The following is a 17,279-nucleotide window of genomic DNA, read 5'->3' as shown; positions in this document are numbered from 1 at the left end:
CGATCTCGGAGTCCTCCAGGCTTGGCTGGGGCTTGGAGGACGGCTGAAGCCAAGCCCTAGCCATGCCCTGGGGGCTCCTCCACGATCGCGGAGTCCTCCAGGCTTGGCTGGGGCTTGGAGGACGGCTGAAGCCAAGCCCTAGCCATGCCCTGGGGGCTCCTCCGCGATCGCGGAGTCCTCCAGGCTTGGCTGGGGCTTGGAGGACGGCTGAAGCCAAGCCCCAAACCTCTGCCTGGCTGCCTCCGTCTCTGGGGGGGGGGGGGGAATCCCGGGGGTGGGGGCAAAACGGCGACGGAGGCAGCCAGGCAGGGCTTTGGGGCTTGGCTTCAGCGAGGCCCCATTCCCTTGCCTGGCTTCCTCCGTTGGCGACGGAGGCAGCCAGGCAGGGGAAAGAGCCTTTCCTCTTTCTCCTCCTCCTCTTCTTCTGCCTCCTTTTCTTCCTCCTCCTCTTCTTCTTCTTTCTCCTCCTCTTCCTCCCCTTCTTCTTCATCTTTTTCCTCCTCTTCTTCTTCCTCCTCTCCTCCTCCTCCTCTTCTTCCTCCCCTTCTTCCTCTTCCTTCTTCCTCCTTTTCCTCCTCTTCTTCATCTTCTTTCTCCTCCTCTTCTTCTCCATCTCTTCTTCTCCTCCTCCCCTTCTTCCTCCCCTTCTTCCTCCTCCTCTTCTTCTTCTCCTCTTCCTCCTCCTCTGCCTTTTCCACTCTTCCTCCCCTTCAATGCCCAAATATGCTGTTTGGAATGGGGCGGGGGGGGAGCTTAGCCAGAAAGGGAAGTACATTTCTGCCATCTGTCTGGAACAATGCCAAAATGTCCTCCATTTTGATCATGCCTAAGAAACATGCATTTATATTAACATTTTTTAAAAAATCATCAATTTTTGCGTGTCCTCCATTTTTAAAAAATGTGTCCTACATTTGAAATTTTTGTCCTACTTTTGTCCTACATTTGTCCCAGTTTGGAGGTCCAGAATTATGGCAACCCTAGGCAGAATGAGCTTTTGGAGATGTAAGTCTACTTCCTCAGATGCATTCAAAACCTTGGAAAGCCCATGCTGCCCATTTCTTTCTTCCAGTCAAAGGGGCTACAAGATCTTTTGACACACTGATTCCACAGACTAACACAGCTATAGCTTTGGAGAATAATAAGAATAATCCCAAGATGCCAGTGTCAAAGTGCACGAATTTTGCAGTGTGGCAGTGGCCATAATAATAATAATAATAATAATAATAAATATCCTGGGGGCATCGTGGCAAGATGATTACCCAGTTGTTACCCCGTGATGCCCTGCTATGACTGTTTTAATGTTTAATGTTAATGATTTTAATTGTATTGCTAGTTTTTATTATATTATAGATATATGAATGTTTTATTGATGAGCCATTTTGTTGATGTAAGCTGCCTCGATCGTGTTGAAGAGGTGGGACATAAATAAATGTTGTCGTCATCACCATCATCATCATCCCAATCCCAGGATTCCATAGGATGGAGCCATGTCAGTTAAAGTAGTGTCGAACTGCATTAATTCAGCAGTGTAGCAGTGGCCATTATTATTATTGATAATCATCACCATCATTCCAATCCAGGAGATTATATATATATATATATATATATATAAAATTACAATATGAAGGGCTATCAAAGTGCAAAGTTAATTCTGTAGTGTAGCAGTGGCTATTGTTATTGTTGTTGATGATGACCATAATAATAATTCCAGTCCCAGGGTTCCATAGGATACAGCCATGAATGTTAAAGGGATGTCAAAGTGCATTAATTCTGCACTGTGGTAATAGCTATTATTACTATTATTGTCGTTGTTGTTATTGATGAGGAGGTTGATGATAATAGTCCTCCTCATCTTCAGCTTTATCCCAATCCCAGGATGCCATAGGATGTAGCCATGACAGTTAAAGGGGTGCCAAACTGCATTGATTCTACAGTGTGGCAGTGGCCAAAATAATGACAATAATAACAATAACAATAATAGGCCAGGGCAGAAGGGTGAGAAGTAGGCCCCCCTCCCTTCCTCCCTCCCCGTTGCTAGGGCTTGGCCTGGTTGCCAGGGGCGTGGCCAAGGAGAAGAGGCGCCTCTCGCGAGGCTTGGCGCGCGGTTGCTAGGCGACGGGGAGACTCCCGGCCTAGGCCTCTGGAGAGAGGCCTCGGGCCCTCCGTCAGCAGCGCCATGGTGGGCCCTCGGGCGAGGAAGGGCGGGAAGGAGCCGGGCTGGAGGCCGTGGGGAGGCCGGGGAGGCCCTCTGCACATGCTCAGGAGCAGAGGGAGAGAGGAGGGGGACGGGTGGGGAGGAAGGACAGAGCCCCAAAGAACTACAACTCCCAGAATGCCCAGCCTGGGCTAGGTGTGTGTGTGTGTCAAGAGGTAGCCCCAAGGGGGACCTTCCATAGGCTTTTCTTGGCCAGGTGGGCTCTGAGGCCGAGAGAACGTGGGTTTCCATGGTTGAGGCAGGATTCGAACCCTGGTCTCCAGAGTCCTACAGCCCAACACTCAATCCTTATCCCCAATTATATATTGTTATATTCATATATCATCATCATTATTATATTTGCTCAGAGGGGGTTTGCCATTCAACTGGTTCAACTGAGGCTTCTTGCCCATGGTCACCCAGTGGGTTTCCACAGCCAAGTGGCTCCTTTGAATCTCTGGGGACCAGGGTTCAAAGAGTCCCATATATATATATATATATATATTTCCAGAGTGTGGAGCCATGGCTATTAAAGTGGCATCCAGACAGATGACTTTGGAAGCACAGATGCCGCCATTGTTGCCCCACTGAAGGCATAGGAATTTCCGCCAGTCCTGAAGCTCAGCCCAGCTTAGGTTTTTGTGGGCTTTTCGGGCTCTGAGGCCAGGTTCTGGAAGACTTTATTCCTGATGTTTCCCCAGCAGCTGCGGTGACATCTTCAGGGAATGATGGCATGGAAGAAAGTGGGATATATATATATACACACACACACACACACACACACACACTCATCCCTCCATATTTGTGGCTTTGATATTTGCAGATTTGGTTATTCACGGATATGATTAATATGTTCTCTCTAGGAATATCTAGGTCCTCCTCCAGTGCAACTCTGTGGTCAACTTTAACTAAACATCGCACTGAAAGACCTAGAGATTCCTAGAGGGAATACTCTGCTAGGCCTTTGTACCTCCTCCAGTGCAACTCTGAGGTCAATGTCTGTTGGGCATGGACCACAGAGTTGCATTGGAGGACCTAGAGCCGCCTAGAGAAGACACTCCACTAGGCCTTTGTAGTTTCTCCAGCGCAACTCTGTGGTCAATGTCTGGCAGATGTTGACCACAGAGTTGCCCTGGAGGACCTAGAGATTCCTGGAGAGGTGTCCTCTCAGGTAAAAACATGTTTTTTTCTTATTTGCGGTTTTTCCCCTTTAAAGGGGGTCCTGTGCACTTAACCCCAGGGAATGTGGATGGAGGAGTGTATATACTATTGGCTGAGAGGAAGCCATTTCCATGTTAATTCATTTATTGTTCTGTTGTTGAATGGCAAGACCTATAGAGTGTCTATTAATGATCCATTGTCTGCTGGGAAACCCTGTTATCTCTGGGGGCTTTTCATTTGCATTTGCTGGGTCTTGATTTTGGGGTTTTTCAGGATTGGGAGCCAAAGTTTGTTCACTTTCAGGGTTTCTTCTTTCCTGTTGAAGTTGTCTAGGTTTTTCTGGATTTCAATGGCTTTCCTGTGCATCCTGAATAGTTGTTGGCATGGTCCAGAATTCCTTTCTCTAAAGATGCCAGCCACAGATGCAGGCAAAAGGTCAGGAATAAATCCTACTGGAACACGGCCATGTATCTCGAAAAACCCACAAAAAACTATGGATGCCAGCTGTGAAAGCCCTTGACTTCACATCAGTCCCACTTACTCATGTTTCTCCCTCTCTTCCTCCTTTCCTCCTTTCAGGCACCAAAAAAGAAAGCTGAGAAGAAAGCTGGAGGGGGCAAGAAGGGCAAAGGGAAAAGCCCGGTGGTGGATGCCCTTCCGCCCGAGGGCATGACCAAGGAGCAGGTGAGCAAGGCTGGGGCATATGCACCATTTCATTTCCCATCTGCGCTGGTTAGGGCTGCTGGGAGTCGCAGTCCAACAGCATCTGGAGGGCTTCATGATTCCCTGCTCTGCTACAAAAAAACCCAAGAACCAAGCGTTTATTCAATGTTGATAAATGTGCAGTTCCATTTTCTCATTTTGGGAAGCAATTATAGCTAAGTTTATTACATAAATGTCATAAATATAATTTTGCAGAAAGTTTGCTCCATTAAAAACATCACTTCAGTTAAGAAATATAAGATTAGATCTGTGTTTGACACGAGAAATGGAGAAAAAAAAGCATATCAATGATCAAGTAATGGAAAGTTATTTCTGTATTTGTTTTGTACCGAATTGTTTGTTTTTAAATAAAAGCATAAAGTTAAGAAACAAAATTAAAAAACGCTGCCCTCAGACCTTGATAGCAAAGGAGCCCTGCGCATGCACAACTTGTGTGCCATATGTGTGGGCTCCCTCTTCATCCTCTCCATCCATCCTTGACATGGGCTGACTCCCTTTCCTCGGTCATGCAGCTGGACGAACACATTGGGCGGATCCGAGAGGAGTTGGACCGTGAGAGAGAGGAGCGCAACTACTTCCAGCTGGAGCGGGACAAGATCCACACCTTCTGGGAGATCACCCGGCGGCAGTTGGATGAGAAGAAGGCAGAACTGCGCAACAAGGACCGCGAAATGGAGGAGGCAGAAGAGCGGCACCAAGTGGAGATCAAGGTGAGGCTCTGGGGGGTCTCACCCATTTCTTCCCTCTTTGCCCCTTCCTTCACCGGAACAGCACTGAATCACCCACATTGAGTGGAGTTCTGTCAGGTGCTCTACAGAATTATGTGTTCTTGCTGATGGGTGTTAATGGGAACTTGGGGGAATTGCTTTCGAGGATTCTGGTCCTGTGAGTTGAGCCTCAGCCTCCTTTTCTCGTCTCAGGTTTACAAACAGAAAGTGAAGCACCTGCTCTATGAGCACCAGAATAACCTCACGGAGCTGAAGGCAGAGGGGACGGTGTCCATGAAGCTGGCTCAGAAGGACCACCGGTCCCAGGAGATGGAACTGCGTAAGGACATGCGCACCCAGAAGGTGGAGCTGAAGGAGCAGGAGCTGGCCAATGAGATGGTGGTGAAGAACCTGCACCTGGTATGTCTGAAATGGAGGCTGTCCTGGGATACCAGACACCTGGGCCAGGACGAAACCTGCGTTCTGGGCAAGACTCCCCAGCCCTCAGCTCTTTCTCCAGACATCTTGGGTGGGAGGGAGCGGCCCCTTCTATGTTTGCAAGAAGCATCACTAACCAGCCTTGTTGTCTTGGCAGAAACAACAAGAAGACACGACGCAACTGCGTAATGATTTTGAGAGACAAGTGAAAGGTCAGTTCTGGGATTGGCCATCAAAAGCCACGGTAAAATGAGCTGTGTCCACACCAGGACTCCTCCCTTCAGGTTCAGCAGGCCAGCATATTTATTATTTACTTTATTATTTATTAAAGTGTTTATATAACAAGATCTCAGGATATCATACAGATAAAATCAATTTAGAACAACTTAAAAAATTCAGAATAATTTAAACAATATATTAAAGAATTTAGCACTTAAACAAATTTAAACAGGCTTTTTAAAAAAACCCAACCTGTACAGATTTGGGCAAAACAATTAACCCCTAAAGGCTTTGATAAAAGCCATATTTTAACTTAGCAGTAGAATGAATTCAGCAGTAGCACCAATATCAGGCCTCTGTGAGGAAGGCATCCCACAGCTGGGTGTCCCAAAAGAGAAGTCCATCTTTCCATGCACAATGTATGGCACCCACTGGTGGGGCACAGGGGGTCCTTCAGACCTCAGTCCATAGGCAGGTATATAGATGCAGCAAGAGGTGCTCCTTCAGGTACTTCCATGGCTTTAACCCCTGTTCACTTGGACACTAAATCTGCTCTGGCTGCTGCTTCCCCAGATATTGAGGCCAAGTATGAGAAAAAGATGCGAGTGCTCCGTGAAGAGCTGGACCTGCGCAGGAAGAGTGAAATCCATGAGATCGAAGAGAGGAAGAATGGGCAGATCAACACACTGATGAAGAACCACGAGAAGGCCTTCAGTGACATCAAGAACTACTACAATGATGTGACTCTGAACAACCTGGCATTGATCAACACCCTCAAGGTAAAATCCACCGCACAAGACTTTGTCTAAGGGAGACTGCAAGCAGGGGCCAGGGATGTGTGGTCAGGTAGCAGACAGTGGAAGGGGAAGGAAGGAGTGATGCAGGACACTGGGGTCCTTTGCTGCTAGGACAAGGTAGATGAGGCCTGATGACCAGGTTTATTCCATCTTGGGATACAGGAGCAGATGGAGGAAATGAAGAAGAAGGAAGAGCATTTGGAGAAGGAGATGGCGGAAGTGTTGCTCCAGAACAAAAGGCTAGTGGAGCCACTGCAGCGAGCCCGTGAGGAAGTGGCTGAGCTTCAGAGGAAGCTGGCGCACTACGAGAAGGACAAAATCATGCTGGTGGTAAGTCCCCCGGTTCAGTACTCCCTAGGATCATACCTAGGCCTCCCCAGTAAGACTGGGCAGTTAAGCTGCCTCTCTGACCAAAGAGATGCTCCTGCACAGACCCCCATCCTGTGCTGGCATTTACAAGAATCGGAATGGCACTCAGACTCTTGGGGACAAAGAAGAACTTGCTCAAGGGCTTTCCTGCATGCTCAGCCCCACAACTCCTTCCCTTCTCTCTGCAGAGCATCCGGGCCCGCCTAAAAGTGACTGAGAAGGAGCTGAAGGATCTCCAGTGGGAGCATGAGGTGCTTCGGCAGAGATTCAGCAAGGTAGGGACCAAGTGAGAGCTAGGGATGCTGTGGCTGATCTCGGCATCCGAAAAGATGGGAAGGGAGATCCAGGGTTTAGCCAGCTTGGGGTAAAAGACCTCAGTCTATGTTCTCTCATCGTGCAGTAGACCTCCTACCCTCCCTGAAGGCCCCTCTGGATATTCTTTGAGGTGGGGAAAAAGGGGATGCTTAAGGCAGGAATTTCTGGGTTGCAGCAGCAACAGCCATTGCCACTTTAGCTCCCAAATCACTGCAGTTGCCTCAGGAAGGTTGATAAACAGAGGTTGAAAAATTGAAGCACCTCAGACCCCTGCAGTTATTAAAATGTGTCCTCTTGGCTTTCTGGAGAAGCCAAATGTTCTCCCAACCATCTCCATTAGTAGCGCCAAAGTTGAACGCCCTTTGAGATTTAGACTGCTTCTGTCCTGTGTGGGGCTGCAAGACCCTCTTTTTTAGGGAGAGCACATTGAGCCTGTCAAGAAGCCTTTGCCTGTCACAACTAGAGATAGGTTTCTGTGTTGTAACAAATAAACTTGCCAGTGAAAGCCAAATTCACCATTGCTTTACCTTTGTTGGAGAGAAAAACCTCACCAAATAAGCCCTGGTCTTCCTGGGAACAAGAAAGGCAATCAAAGTCGCACAATAAAATTGGGGTTTCCATTGGAGAATCCAAAAGATCCGCCCTGAAATTCCCTGTGTGTGGTGTGTAATTCACAGGCTACTTTGTGGGAAGCAAGCATGACTCATTTGGAAGAGGGGCTCATTTGCCTTCAAGTGTTAAGCCCAGGAGCTCATTAGCTGCTTGTCCTTCAGAGGACCATCGTGGACTTGTCTTAATGAAGGGGCCTGAGGAGAAGTGGGTCAGGCTGCCTCCTCCCCATTCCCACCCCTCTGGCTTCCAGCGCCAATCTTGCCAACTTTGTTGGAGGGGGAGAACAGAGCCCCTTTCCCTGCACTGTGTCTCCTTTCCTGAGAACACTGGCCAAGCCTGCAATGCTGGGTGGTCCCTTTATTGCCACAGAGTGAGAAGCCAGGATCACTGCAGGTCACATCCATCTGGCTCCAGGGAAGGGGAAGTACACGCAAGTTAGAAGTGCGGATGTCTTGGTAGCAGCCCCTTGTGAAGGCTTGGAGAAGGAGCCATTGCCTTCTCCTAATGGAGGTGGTTGGGAGGAAGCATGATGAAGCAGTCTCAGCACTTAAACAACCTTCTTGTTGCACTACATCTTCCAGAATGCCCCCAGCCAGCAAGGTTAACAGGTAGCGTGGCCATGCTGGCAGGGGAATTCTGGGCACTGGAGTCCAAAAGAGGATCTTTCCCAACTCTGAGCTGGGTTTGCTGCACTCTCTGACCCTGTGTGTATGTGTGTTGGTGGTGGTTGCCCAGGTTCAGGAAGAGCGGGACGATCTGTATCAGAAGTTCACCAAAGCCATCAACGAGGTGCAGCAGAAGACAGGCTTCAAGAATCTGCTGCTGGAGCGGAAGCTGCTGGGTCTGGCCAACATCCTGGAGAAGAAGGAAGTGCAGCTCAACGAGGTCCTGGCAGCTTCCAACCTCGACCCCAGCGCCCTCAGCGTAGTCACCCGCAAGCTGGAGGTACTCTGCCCCCTACGGCTCCCTTCCCAAGGAATTATACTTATTAGGGGTATTTTCATATCTCCATCCAGTTTTTTAAATCTCAATGAGAATCTCAGGTAATGAAGAATTGCTGGTGGGGTGAACACATGAAGGCAATAGCCACACTGGCAGAGAAAAGAGCAGCCTCCCCGAAAAATGAACTTTCTCCAGCCCTGCCCAAGCTTGAAGTCCCATTTTGAGGAGACAGAAGGAAGGAACAGCAATCTAATCTATAAAACCAGATTGCTGGAATTTCACTCATTGTCACCTCCTTGAGCATAAGATCAGGGTAAGGATGGGCTTTAGCACCAACACAATGCTGTTCTAGAAGTTTCCTATTCATGTGCCCTGCGCCCAAGTGGCAAATGCCAGTCTGCTGGATGAGTGCAGTTTCATCTGGTCCAAGAATCCAGATTATGGCAAAGATCAGGCACACCTTTTCCCATGTGTAGCTGAGAGAGCCTGAAGTAACGCCTTGCCTTTTGGCCAAAACTGTCTCCTGCTTATTTACCCAATCACCAGTGTCATGGGCCCCAAAACAAGGAGGGCAAGGGTGGTTCAAGCCCCCTTCATGAGGAAGCTGGTGCCCCTACCCGAAATGACCTGGCACCACCAAGTTGAGCTTCACGGGAACTGTCACTCAGAAGCATCCTAAATGACCATTATTTTGCTGTTGCTTTCATGCTACTCAGAGTGTTAGGATCTTTACTTAGGTGGTGAAGATAATGTTTGTTTAAGACAGTGTATTGTGTTTTCATTGTCTTGTAAAAAACATAACTGCAAATAGTCAAACTTAATGGTGACCTGCCTGCCAGAGGTGAACATCCTACTTTAAAGACAGTTTTGGGGTCCCTGCCAGTAGACATGAAAAGCAGGGACAGCTTTGTCTGTCTTTACAGTTCCTTCCTTCCTTCTTCCCTTTCTCCCTGAGGCCTCCTGGGGCAGTCAGGGCCTTCTAGCTCCTCCAGGGGCTCAGGGACCACCAACCATACAGTGAGCCTCCTCCTTTCCACTCCACAGGTTTTTCCTTTTTGCTGAGTTCCCTTCTATTTCCCCCTCCTTCCTATGCTGCCATCTCTGAAATGCCCTCCTGCTAAACATGAACACTGTGTTTTCAGGGCTAGCAGATCCTTTGCCCCAGGAGCCTTCCCATGCTCTGGCACACTGCCCACTGGGCCAGGCCTCAGATTCAAGGGCAGCCACCAAGAGGTCAAGGCTCCTCTGGGTATCCCAGTGGCTCCTTCCACCTTGGGCTGCCTCTCCTGGCTGGCTGGTCCTTGGGATGGAAATATCAGTCTCCGGAAACCTAAAGCATCTGAGAATGGGGCTTTGCAGCTGAGACATTCCAAGTCCTGCTGGCGCCAGTAACTGGAGTTGCGAAAGGCGAGAGAGGCTTCCCAGAGCAGAGCACCTCACTCAGCTGCTTCTTCCCTCTGAGGCTTCCACGTTCCTGTGCTCAGCTGCCGCTACACAAGGCAACTCCACAGGGAACTTCCACTTCTAGGGATTAGTAGATTTGTGCCACTTCCTTTCTCCACTTCCCTTGCCAAAAAATACAGGACCAAAGGAGCTTTCCTCTCCTGAGACTGATGGCCACATCTTAAGGATGTAACTTCTTTGCCCCCCCCCCCCCCCCAAGATTTCCAAGTTCTGTTTGTGGGTTTCTTAGTGAGGCTGCAAATCCCAGAATTCTGTGTGATTTTGACATGGCAGTTAAAGTGGAATATAGTGCTGTAATAGTGCAGTGTGATAAGGCTCTTGTTCAGAGGGGCTTTGCCTTTGCCTTCCTCTGAGGCTGAGAGAGTATGACTTGCAAAAGGTCACCCAGTGGGTTTCCATAGCTAAGTGAGGATGGAAGTCCTTCTCTCCAGAGTCATAGCACAGTGCTCAAACCACTGTGCAGTGCTGGCTGTCGAAAGGAAGCGAGCCTTGGCTCTGCTGGAGAAGCTGCCCCACTCTGGTCTATAAAGGAATGGTCAGTGACCCACCCCTCAAACAGTACCATGACATCCCCCCAATAAATACCCGCACAAGGCACTGGTTAGCCTCTATTGTGCCAGTTCTTTGACACGCTGCATTAACACCGCCCCCCATCTTCCTTCACAGGATGTGCTTGATTCCAAAAACAACGCCATCAAAGACCTGCAGTATGAGCTTGCCAGAGTGTGCAAGGTAAGAGTTGCCCCCCCCTCGCGTGCGCCATGTTCCTTGTAGTCTGGAAATTTGGCATTTAACCATTCTTAGCCTGAAAGCCTTTGTGGCTAGTCACAGTTGCATAGATGCCCCCAAAAGAATGGCTGTAGCTCTCTCAGGAAAACCCTGGGTAGTTCATCCCTCCAGAATCCAGAATGCAGTGGTATCCACTGATAACTTTGTCCTCTCCCTTGCTCCCTCTGCAGGCACACAATGACTTGCTGCGCACATACGAAGCCAAACTGTCCGCCTTTGGGATCCCCTTGGACAATCTGGGCTTCAAGCCACTGGAGACCTCCGTCCTCGGCCAGACTCTGGGTCAAGGCCCCGCGGGATTTGTCTCCACGCCTATGTAGCAGAACCTCCAGGCCCATTCTTTGTGAACAATGGCGGCCTGAGAGTCTGGCGTGGAAAAAGCCTGCCTGGTGCCCTTGCTGAGGGTCTGGGGAAAGGAGGAAGAAGAGGAAGGACTGGAGGCAGCAGCACCTGGGAGAGACATCAGGGCAGGACCCACAGCCTTCCTGTGCATTAAATGGGCTCCGGTGTGTGAGAAGCTTTTCATACCTGGTCTCAGCAGGCCTCCTCACATTTTTCAAGATAAGATTTGGAGGAACCTTCAAGAGCCCCTTATCAAGAGCAGCAGCTACACAAACACCGACATACTCCTCTGCTGGAGCCCCACAAGTGTCATACCCATCGGACGAGGGGGCTAAGGCTTTCCCCAGAAACTCATTTCATTAAAAGAAGGATTTTACAAAAGGCTTGCACGGAGCAGTCTTTACATTTACTCACAACAACCTTGCACAGTTAGCTGTTTATTTTGTCTCATGTTTAATGGCAGACAGCAGGTTGTAGCCAAGCCCCCATGTGTAAAGCCAGGGGCTGGGGTTGCAGCCCCAACTCTCAGTTCTTAGAAACAAGCCAGCGTGGTCTGAATTCCCTGAGAGTGGCCCTTCTCTGAGCCAGCCCCATCTCTTGAACTAGCTTCCCCTCTAGGTGGTATAGGAATAGGGGCTGAGCAGCAGTGGGATGTGGACCTTTGGTTCTGCTTCTGTGATGGTGAAGATGACCTGGAACAGACAAAAGAGCTGTTGTCCAAATATATGTATGTATATGCATATATATGTTGACCCACAACAGGAAGGTCATCTGTAAGAGGGCAGGGACCTGGCCTTCAGGCCTCTCTAGTGTGCCACGGTTCCTCCTGCTTCCCTTCCCACCAGCCTCAGACTTTAGCCTCAAACTTTACCCAGGCTGGGAGCAAAACTTACTTCCACGTAAGGGTAGAAGCTGCGGTAGCCCTGTTGGTGCCAGTATGGCCGTTTCAAATTGCAGCTTGTAGGTGCCCGCTTTCAACCGCTGGGGTGCCAGGCTGCTCTTGTTCAAATGCCCGTCTGTGTTGGTTGCGCTGGAACAGAAAAGCATGAATGGGCGCAGCAGCACAACCAGCTCTTTTGTGCCCTTGTTGAGTGCATCCAAGAGCCCTTACGCACTACAGAGCTATTGGACTATGATTTCACTTTGCCATGGTCCCCACTCTATGGAACCCGGAGATTTGCAGTTGAGGGCATGTACTTAGCTGCTTCGGAGGGTAGTGAAGTCTCCTCCTTTGCAGGTTTTTAAACAGAGGATGGATTGACATTGACCAAGGGTGCTTTGACTTTGACATATTCCTGCATATCATGGAGTTGGACTGGATGACCCTTGGGGTCTCTTCCAACCTTGTGATTCTATGCAGTCCCACTTAAAGTGGATCCATAGTGCTATAACCATATAGCGTGGAAAGCCCTCTTCTGTCCCACCTACCTCTTCATCAACTCCATCCACGATGCGTTAGGATCCTCCAGCCGCAGGAAGCGCATGGCTAGGCCTGTGGCAGGGAGGCCGGTCAAGACGTTCAGGGCGTGGACGGTCAGGGAAGCGTGGGGCTCTGTCACCAGCCGGAGCCTGGGATTCAGAGAGGGCCATGTCAGAGCCTAAAAAAGCAGCCGCTGAGGTCTGCTCAGAAGCCACGCAGAGAATGCTAAGTGCCTCCCTGCTGCAGCAGCAGCAGCCCTTCTCTCCTAAATTGCTTGTCGCTTGTGTACTTAAGTGTGAATTTAAATGTTGAGGTAAAGCTGTTGAACAACAGCTTGCCTCACCTTTGCATTTGGCAAGGCCCTTTATTTTTCTGAGGAACATTCTTTTTTAATAAAATGGCCACTCGCCTCAGTTAGTGCACTTGGCAAGGTCCCTTTGTACTGAGGAGAAAATGTTAAGCCCGTTTTTCTGCCAATGGCCACGTTTCCCCTCCATTGGTGACTTTTCCCACTACGTCTCAGCATTGGGTTTTCTATTTGACTCTGTAGAATTGTCATATTAGTGGGACTCTTTGTCCCCATGTTTGCATGCTCTTAGGCCTGGTTTCATAAATGGCCATTGTGTTTGGGGTCTATGTGCTTTTCTTGTGTGGCATGGCGCTCCCTCCTCTGCTGACCGAAGCTGGTCAGTCTAAGCCATTCGTGTGCATTTGCAGATGACCACTCAAAGAAGAAATACTGTTACAGGTAAGCCACCTGTCCTTATAAACGGAGTATATTGTATTGAACTTTCTCAATCTTTTTTTTAAAAATGTCTTCCTACCCTCCCCAAATTTACAAAATGGTGTTCAATGCAAACTTTCTCATCTCCTGTTTTCAATCTTTTTGGTGTTTTCTTCAGAACAGAACAAACAGAAAATGGAAGACAAATGTCAAGTCTCCCCCAGGACTGGGACTCCATTAAAATAATTGCAGTGGAAATAAAAAAACAACAACATACCGAAAGCTAACATTCAAACTATTACCCACATGAAAGCAAATCTGTAAATGTACAGTCAACCCTCTTTATCCCAGATGGCAAGGGACACCATTTTGCTATGCCATTGCATTCAACGGGGCTTGAGCCTCCATGGATGAGGCCAAGGGGCCCTTGTTTGTACTTTAAAAGGGTTTTTTTAAAAAATGGATAAAACGGTGCAATCTGGAACAGTACGAAAAAACCCTACAGCCCTTTTCTTAAAAGCCTTCAGTTCTAAAAGGCCCTCTGAATAATAATAATAAAAAAGGAAAGCTACAAGAAACGGAGTTGCAAAGGCTGCATCCACGTTGCAGAAATGATCCTCTTTGAGAGTGCTTTAACTGCTGTGGCTCAATGCTATGGAATTCTGGGAATTGGAGTTTGTTGTGGGCCCCAGAGCAGAGTAGAGCAGCAGAAACAGAACAGCAGAGCTCTGCTCTGGGTTCACAGTGTTGCCAACAAGCTTCGAAGATATTTCCCCACACATCTGACCAAAACACACTGAATCCCCCCACATCACACCAAATATTCAGTCAAAATTCCCGGAAAATTCCCGTAATGTTAATGTGGCGGATCTTTTGCAAATAAATGTAACCGTAATTGAATAAAAACAATTGTAACTTATTTCAACTCTCAAAATTACCATTGAATCAAACAAAGAATCTTTCAGTCCTTCTAGTACTTTTAAGATATTTCTTTTGGCACGAAGGGGGTCCAGGAAGCTTTGTGCCAAATAGAAACACGTTCGGCTGCAACCGCACTGCAGAAATAATCCAGTTTGACACCCCTTTAACTGCCCTGGCTCAGTGCTATGGAATCCTGGGAATTCTAGCTTTGTGAGACATTTAACCTTCTCTCTCAGCAAACTCTGGTGTGACAACAAACTGCAATTCCCAGGATTTCATAGCACTGGGCCATGGCAGTTAAAACGGCATGAAACTGGATTGTCTCTGGAGTGAAGATGCGGCCTGAGTTGGGTCCAAGACACACTGCAGAAATAATCCAGTTTGAGACTGCTTTAGCTGCCCCGGCTCAGTGCTAGGGAGCCCTGGGAAGTGTAGTTTTGTGAGACATTGAGTTTGTTCTATCAGAAAAAGCTCTGGTGCCACAACAAACTACAATTCCCAGGATTCCCTAGCACTGAGCCAGGAGAGTTGGCTGAGCTTTTCCTGAGGGCGGGGCGACCACTGTCCTCTCTCTGATTGGCTGTTAGCCTCGCTCAGGCTGGAGCTGAAACGTCGTGCAAAAGTCACCAAATCCGCACCGAAATAGAGCCAGGCACCAAAATCACACCAAAAGCTTTTAAAACCCCCATTTTCGTGTGAAAGTCACCAGATTGGCAACACCAGCCGGGCCCTCCCTTTAACCGCCTCCTGGCTAACCGCCTCTCAGGCCCGGGCTCTCACCAACGGACCAATCAGAGGCCACGTTACATTTTACGTCAAAGAAAAACCCCGGACTAAAAAGAAAGAAAAAAGGGGCGGGGCTATCGCTAAACTCGCTCCGTTTCAGGTTTTTTAATTGGGCAACGTCACCGGAAAAGCCCCGCCTTCTCCGCACGTGACCCAAGTGTCGCCCTATCAGAGGGATTTTAACAAAGATATCTATATTTACGGACCAATGAGAGCGGATTTTAGTTTCCCTACTGGCAGTTTGAAACTGCTGTGGGAGTGAGGCGTGGAGGCTACTCAGGTGAGGAGAGCAACGCTTTGGAAGCGCTATTGAGGCGCGCGTGTGGACGCCAACCGTGTCCCGCATTGGTCGCGGACCCTCCTGTGACACGGCTTCCTGAATCTCTGCACCTGCCAGTGGCTCCCCGGGTTTGTTTCTTCCTTTTCCTGCCTCCTCTCCTCGAGTCACTTCATGCACTTGGACTTCAACTCCCAGCATTCCTGGCCGCAGGCCCAGCTGGCAAAGCCTTCTGGGAGTTGTAGTCCGAAACCCTAGAGAACCAAGCTCTGGCAAACTACCTTTCAGCCTTCCTCTGTCCAGAAAGGCCCTCCATTTGGAGAATGGCTTAAGAAGAAGCATGGGTTTACATTTATATTGGAGCCTTGAGCTTGGTATTTGGTAGCTTTGTAATGAATCCCTCCTGGGCAGAAGGTGGAAATGGAGGACAGGCCCAAGGAAAAGCTCAAGACACTAATTTAAATGTAAAGCCATGCTGCTTCTTAAGCCATTCTCCAAATGGAGGACATTTTGGGAATCCCTCCTGGACACGAGGCTGAAAGGTAGGAAACATGATCCCATCCCACTTGCCTAGAACTCTTTGGCTTCAAATAGCATTCCTTCAACAAGCACAGCCTCGTGACAACACTGTTAGAAATTAACTTTAGCTTAAAAACAACAACACTCATGTCAGAATGAAAGGCAGGATGTGTGTCCTGGGAAAGGAAGGCCTCTAGTCACCCAGAAAGATGGCTAAAGAGAAGCTAAAAACACTCCTATCAATAGCGACCCCTGCTTCTTAAGTCGTTCTCCAAATGGAGGGCATTTGGGGAATCCCTCCTGGAGAGAAGGCCGAAAGGTAGGATATGTCCTGGAAAAGGAGGACGTCTGAATGTAGGACACTCCAGAAAAAATGTTGGACATCACCCCCCAAAAAAGGTAAAAACACATCAATATCAATGCATGCTTCTTAGTCATTCTCCAAATGGAGAGCCTTTTGGAATTCCTCCTGGAGAGAAGGCTGGAATGTGGGACTTGTCCTGGAAAAGGAGGAGGGCACGTGGTCACCCTCATCACAAGGGTTTTCTTGGCAAGATTTGTTCAGAGGAGGTTGCCATTGCCTTCCTTTCAGGCTGAGAGAGAGCCCTTCTCTTCCTTCACCGGGAAGCCAACTTCTCAGTGACACAGGCTGGGTGGTTCTTTAAAAATCCACAACAACCAGGGATTCATCAGTCTACCTAAGACTCTTTAGTCTCAAAGAGCACTTCACCAATAACCTCATTACAACATGTTAAAAATTAACTTTAGCTAACCTGTATTGCATATTTGTACATCATGAGATCTTGGAGGTGGGATCTAAGTCTAAACGCAAAATCCATGTATCTTTCCTATAGACTTTATACACATGGCCTGAAGGTAATTTTATACAGTATTTTAAGAATAAGTTTGATTATGAAACAGAGGTGTCACTGTCTCAGCCACTCGTGAAATATGGGTTTGGGGTGTTTCTTATTCTGGAATTGTGCTTGAAGGAGACTCAATCTGTATAAACCAGCCTTTAAGGAATAATTCAAAATAAGCAGGAGCTGTTGGTCTGGGAGCTGTTCGTTATGTTTGATATAATTTTGAAGCTGTCTCCACACCAACGCAGTACTAAAACACAAGAGTGCATAATGTGCGCACTCACACACATGCAGTGTATATCACATAGTTGGTGTAATTGCCAAGTCCTGTTATCTTTACTGCTTACGCAATTCAAAATCCTCAGGAATATGTATCTGATTCTGTCAGTCTTAATATACAAACAATATGTCGTTTTAGAACACAGCAGTTCACACACAGTGAAGCTCAGTAGACGTAATCTAATGTTAAATGCCTTCAGGTCACCTGTTGAGATATGACAGCTCCGAGGTGGTTTTCTTAGGCAAGAGATAATCAGAGGTGGTTTGCATTCGCCTTCTTCTGAATGTAGCCTACAATACCTGGTATTCACAACCAAATACTAACCAGGCCAGACTTAACTTCTGAAATTAGATAAGATCTGTTGCCTCCTAAAGGTAAATGTTTTTATACTGTTGACTCAGGTCCAAAACACACTGC

At 48.2% G+C, this 17,279-nt stretch overlaps 3 protein-coding genes across 5 annotated transcripts in view; 2 read left to right on the top strand and 1 right to left on the bottom strand.

The window, feature by feature from the left end:
* Positions 1 to 2,118: 2,118 nt before the first annotated feature.
* On the top strand, positions 2,119 to 11,444 carry LOC149323937 (dynein regulatory complex subunit 4-like). 2 transcript variants are annotated; one of them, XM_089494464.1, is made up of 11 exons: positions 2,119 to 2,179; positions 3,935 to 4,039; positions 4,591 to 4,788; positions 4,999 to 5,205; positions 5,381 to 5,435; positions 6,016 to 6,221; positions 6,402 to 6,569; positions 6,797 to 6,883; positions 8,271 to 8,480; positions 10,608 to 10,673; positions 10,901 to 11,444. In XM_089494464.1, exons 1-11 carry the CDS (start codon positions 2,177 to 2,179, stop codon positions 11,048 to 11,050), a joined length of 1,455 nt encoding a protein of 484 aa, XP_089350590.1. In that variant the 5' UTR covers positions 2,119 to 2,176; the 3' UTR covers positions 11,051 to 11,444. The 2 variants fall into 2 exon arrangements, with proteins under 2 accessions (XP_089350590.1, XP_089350600.1); XM_089494474.1 differs by lacking the exon at positions 2,119 to 2,179 and adding an exon at positions 2,334 to 2,350.
* A 9-nt stretch (positions 11,445 to 11,453) lies between these two features.
* LOC149323936 (uncharacterized) lies at positions 11,454 to 14,940 on the bottom strand. Of its 2 annotated transcripts, none has more exons than XM_089494492.1 (4): positions 14,918 to 14,940; positions 12,501 to 12,641; positions 11,966 to 12,102; positions 11,454 to 11,764 (listed from the first exon to the last, which is right to left on the bottom strand). In XM_089494492.1, the coding sequence occupies exons 2-4, from the start codon at positions 12,554 to 12,556 to the stop codon at positions 11,598 to 11,600; spliced, it is 360 nt and encodes a 119-aa protein (XP_089350618.1). In that variant the 5' UTR covers positions 12,557 to 12,641; positions 14,918 to 14,940; the 3' UTR covers positions 11,454 to 11,597. The 2 variants fall into 2 exon arrangements, with proteins under 2 accessions (XP_089350618.1, XP_089350612.1); XM_089494486.1 differs by lacking the exon at positions 14,918 to 14,940 and adding an exon at positions 14,844 to 14,916.
* Positions 14,941 to 15,249: 309 nt separating this feature from the next.
* POC5 (POC5 centriolar protein) overlaps positions 15,250 to 17,279 on the top strand; it is a 48,640-nt gene continuing 46,610 nt past the window's right edge. The window contains exon 1 of the mRNA XM_089494414.1: positions 15,250 to 15,331. The gene's annotated coding sequence lies outside the window, so the exon portion shown is untranslated. The remainder of the gene's footprint in view (positions 15,332 to 17,279) is intronic.

Source organism: Sceloporus occidentalis, unplaced genomic scaffold (genome assembly GCF_023333645.1).
Source record: "Sceloporus occidentalis isolate IW3139 unplaced genomic scaffold, rSceOcc1.0.p SCAF_1, whole genome shotgun sequence".
Classification (NCBI taxonomy): Eukaryota; Metazoa; Chordata; class Lepidosauria; order Squamata; family Phrynosomatidae; genus Sceloporus; species Sceloporus occidentalis.
This window is presented reverse-complemented; position numbering and strand designations above follow the sequence as displayed.

Bases quoted from the DNA above. Each gene is read 5' to 3' on its own strand.
- LOC149323937 (XM_089494464.1), top strand. The intron at 6,222-6,401 runs GTAAAATCCACC...CTTGGGATACAG, and splicing joins CATTGATCAACACCCTCAAG to GAGCAGATGGAGGAAATGAA. The intron at 6,570-6,796 runs GTAAGTCCCCCG...TTCTCTCTGCAG, and splicing joins AGGACAAAATCATGCTGGTG to AGCATCCGGGCCCGCCTAAA.
- LOC149323936 (XM_089494492.1), bottom strand. From the start codon at position 12,556: ATGCGCTTCCTGCGGCTGGAGGATCCTAACGCATCGTGGATGGAGTTG. The intron at 12,103-12,500 runs GTAGGTGGGACA...TTTCTGTTCCAG, and splicing joins TGGATGGAGTTGATGAAGAG to CGCAACCAACACAGACGGGC. The intron at 11,765-11,965 runs GTAAGTTTTGCT...TGTCTGTTCCAG, and splicing joins GCTTCTACCCTTACGTGGAA to GTCATCTTCACCATCACAGA.